Raw genomic sequence first — 4,219 nt, forward strand, 5'->3', positions numbered from 1 at the left:
CAATGGTGGCAGTTTATCTGCTGTAAGCGTTCCCACTGTAGTTTTGCTTAATTTATTTTTTACACATCATACACGGATGTCTGTTCCAGATTAGTAAGTGAATCCATGATGATTGTGGAATTACAAGTCATATCACTCTGGGTTGAGGGTGCAATTCCATAGGAAAAGGATTTAGAAATCATAAACCTAGAAGATAAAAAAAAAAAAAATGCATTTACTAATTTAAGAGAATGTCACTACACAGTACCTATTCTTAGTAAATGTATTAATCACATGGCTCCCAAACATTTGTTGTCTTTTTTCTTCCTGTATCTTTACTAAATGTGAAATTGAATTAAGCATCACCTTTGTATATGCTAGTTACTGATGAAGTAGAGTTAGTGAAAAGCTTGGTATATATTCTCAGAGTACATTTGTACCCTACCCTCCTGTAACCGGTACCTATTCCTCTCTTCCCATAGTGGTCTATCTTCCATCCAGATATAACCAGTGTCATAGTACACTACTTTGTATTCATGGCCATTGAGCATGAAAAAGGGGGGGGGGGAGCACTGGTCCTTGATGCACATTACAATTGCGGAGGATGTTACATGTGTGATATATCCATGAGGCTTTTTAAATAGTTGTAATTTTTTTTTTTTACCTTTCAGTTTTGCAGGTTACTTGAGATGCTTCATATCCTTTGTAACCTTATTATAATGTTTGTTGGATAGTCTATTCAAGAGAGTTTTGATTAAATGATTAGGGGAAAGAGATAGTGTGAATGGTGTAAAAATCTAATTTTGTATCATGTATTTGTGGAAACCACTTCTTAGTATGCATTGTTTAATATTTTATCAAAACTTTTTAATGACAAATTTGTTTTTGTAATTTCAAATAAGGATTTAATGTAAAGTGTAATTTCACAGTTATTAATAAGAATGCTTTGATAGCTACTGTTCATTAGAATATATATAATAAAGAAAAGATTTTTTTTCTATTTTACATACCAGGATGCATGCTGAGTTATTTATATGTCATTTTCACTCTTTCTTTTCTTCTCCTTTTCTTCCTCTCTTCTTCTTCTTCTTCTTCTTCTTCTTCTTCTTCTTCTTCTTTGGAGGGATAAAAATATTGGTAGTCAGATCATCTCATGTTTGGTGTTGATGTATATGACCTCCATGAGTTGATTGGCAAAGAACTTTCGTGCTTGCATCATTGGTCTATCTGAATTATAACAATATGTAAAACACTAGTGACAAGTGTTAAGATAGCAGTCTAAAAATATCTGTGTACTGCTGAGAATAGTTAATCAGTATGGAAGTATGGAAGGAATAGTGTTCATCTTTATATCTTTCCCTAAAGTAGAATATCGTCCATAGTGTCCCTTCATTTTTTTAATATATATAGATATCCACAGTAGAAGTAACAGTTTATTTTGTTTTACAGAAGATGCAGATGAGGATGTGGCTGCCAGGGAGACCGGGATTTTGTCACTGGCAGAACAGTACAAGAAAGCTGGTCAGGCTCACCAGCTGGCACAGCTTATTAAGGATACACGACCATTCCTCTCACAGATTTCGAAGGCCAAGGCTGCAAAATTGGTACGCACAATGGTCGACATGTTCCTGGACATGGAAGCTTCAACAGGACTGGAAGTAGAAGTATGCAGGGAAAACATTGAATGGTCAAAAAGTGAGCGCCGTACCTTCTTGCGTCAGTCTCTGGAGGCTCGCCTAGTAGCACTCTTCTTCGATACTGCACAGTACACAGAAGCACTTGCTCTTGGCTCACAGCTGCTGAAGGAGTTGAAGAAATTGGATGACAAAAACCTTTTGGTAGAAGTACAACTTTTAGAAAGCAAGACATATCATGCTTTGGGAAATCTACCTAAGGCTCGTGCAGCCCTGACTTCAGCTCGTACAACTGCCAATGGAATTTACTGCCCACCAAAACTCCAGGCTGCCCTTGATCTTCAGTCTGGCATTCTCCATGCTGCAGAAGAAAAGGATTTTAAGACTGCATTTTCATATTTTTATGAAGCCTTTGAGGGTTATGACAGTATTGATAGTCCAAAAGCATTAACAGCTCTAAAGTACATGTTGCTGTCCAAGATCATGCTCCAGTCACCTGAGGATGTGCACAATATTGTTAGTGGAAAGTTGGCTCTACGGCACAGTGGTAGTCATGTGGATGCGATGAAGGGCATTGCTACTGCAAGTAGCAAGCGCTCACTTGCAGATTTCAAGACCACTGTTGCCAAATACAAAGAAGAACTAGAAGGTGATATGATTGTAAAAGCTCATCTGAATACTCTATATGACAACATGTTGGAGCAAAATCTTTGCAGAATTATAGAGCCATACAGTAAGGTGCAGGTGTCATATGTCAGTGAAACTATAGGCCTCCCACAGGATGCAGTCGAACGAAAACTCTCTCAGATGATTCTAGATTCTAAGTTGACAGGTATTTTGGATCAGGGTGCTGGGGTTTTGATTGTCTGGGATCCAGTAACAAAAGACAAAACTTATGAACATGCTCTTGATACCATAAAAGCCATGGAAAAAGTTGTGGACGTCTTGTACCAGAAGGCAAAGAAACTAACGTAAAAGATAGCTGGCATAGCTTTTGCACAGTTACACTATATAAGATTAGGGCTGGTTATTATTTCTGGTGTATTGATCCCAGTGTGTCTGTCTGTGTATTGTACTTCATTTATGCTGTACATTGCAGGAATGTTGAAACTTTCCAGGATTTTTAAGAGCCCCTTGGAGAAGCTCCCCAAGGTTGTGATGTAAAACCTGGATCGTAATTTGACTGACACCTACAGTTGTGCTACTGAAACCCCCCATTTTGTATATATAAACTATCATACGGAGGGATAGTAGTGCTTCTTAGTCAGTGATAAGGTTACTTTATTAAATGTGCTACTGTTTATGATACATATATCTATACACACAAATCAAATTTAAACTTAGAGTTACTATTGGAAAAGTTATTGTTTATTTTTGTTTATTGTGTATTTCTGTGACAGGAACAGTAGCTGTTTGGAGTAATCCAAAGCAAAATTATCTGTGTTACTCTAAATACTATATTTCTTTCAGTTATACAAATCTAGATTTTTTTTCCATTTGTTTTTCTTCAATTTATGTTCTCATTTCAGAAAAAAATCAGGAATAAAAAGCATCATGTTTAGTTTCTGACACTTGTGTCCCAATGCTTGTGACCCAGTATCAGGCATCTCCTTGTGAGTAGCAGCAAACTCCAAGTGCTGTGTTAACTGTGCTTAGAAAGGACTCTCTTCTCATACTAACCCAGGAAATGGAGGATTCGTTTCTTTTTTCGTCTTTATGTTGTGCAGTATCACAGTGATGACCGTGACTAGGGATAAGGATTGCAGTTGCAGGGGACTATTTTTCATGTCCGCATTATAATCAGCTTACCACCTAGATTTGACTTTGAGATATTTTATAAAATAAAATGGAATCTTAATTCCCTTTTTTATTCAGTCCTTTGATATGGAGAGAAAGAAAGAGAATGTGAAGTTGTAACCAGCAAATGAAGGTTAACAAGCAAAATGTTACCATTTAAAATGAAGAATAAAAGTACTCTTACATGGAAAGTGTGCTAGTTCCTTTCCTTATTTTTACATTTCTGTTAAAGTTACATTTTCTATAAACTTGAATAAAAACTTATCCAATCAATATCGACATCTAACCATTTAGCAAACCCTTTATTGTTGTTGTGGGGGCTTAGGAGACGGAGACTGAATACCAATGTAGGGGGTCACCTTTACTTTGGACCTCGACCCTCGCCTCAACTAATTTTGCATGGTCTTTTCTTCTCCACCATTCCCTTCTCTTCATCCCCTTCTGTCCACTCATTCAAATCGTTAATTCATTTCTACCCTTTTCGCCACAATACTTTACCATAGTTCTTTATGACATTTGATGTCTAGCACATTATTTCTTTTAACCATTAACCATCAAAATAAATTGAAATAAAAAAACAGTCCAAGATATCAGTGTATTCAAAGCATAAAGACCAATGTTAAAAAGGCTAAATATATTAGAGATGTATTTTAGAGTCGGTTAACAAATGCGTCGATAAGCGGTTACTTCCAAGATTTTCGGTCTCATATTTTACATGAAGCATCAGTAAGGACATTCTGCTGACTTTTTAAATATATTATTCCCAGTTTCCCCAAACCTTTTAAGCGCTTAACTTGCCTGAAACCATT

At 36.5% G+C, this 4,219-nt stretch overlaps 1 protein-coding gene across 1 annotated transcript in view; it reads left to right on the top strand.

The window, feature by feature from the left end:
• Positions 1-3,471, top strand: part of LOC119580867 (26S proteasome non-ATPase regulatory subunit 11-like) — a 10,740-nt gene extending 7,269 nt beyond the window's left edge. Inside the window, exon 2 of the mRNA XM_037929071.1 lies at positions 1,429-3,471. Coding sequence (XP_037784999.1) covers positions 1,429-2,588 — 1,160 coding nt within the window. The 3' untranslated portion in view covers positions 2,589-3,471. The remainder of the gene's footprint in view (positions 1-1,428) is intronic.
• Positions 3,472-4,219: the final 748 nt, after the last annotated feature.

This window comes from Penaeus monodon, chromosome 14 (assembly GCF_015228065.2).
Source record: "Penaeus monodon isolate SGIC_2016 chromosome 14, NSTDA_Pmon_1, whole genome shotgun sequence".
NCBI lineage: Eukaryota > Metazoa > Arthropoda > Malacostraca > Decapoda > Penaeidae > Penaeus > Penaeus monodon.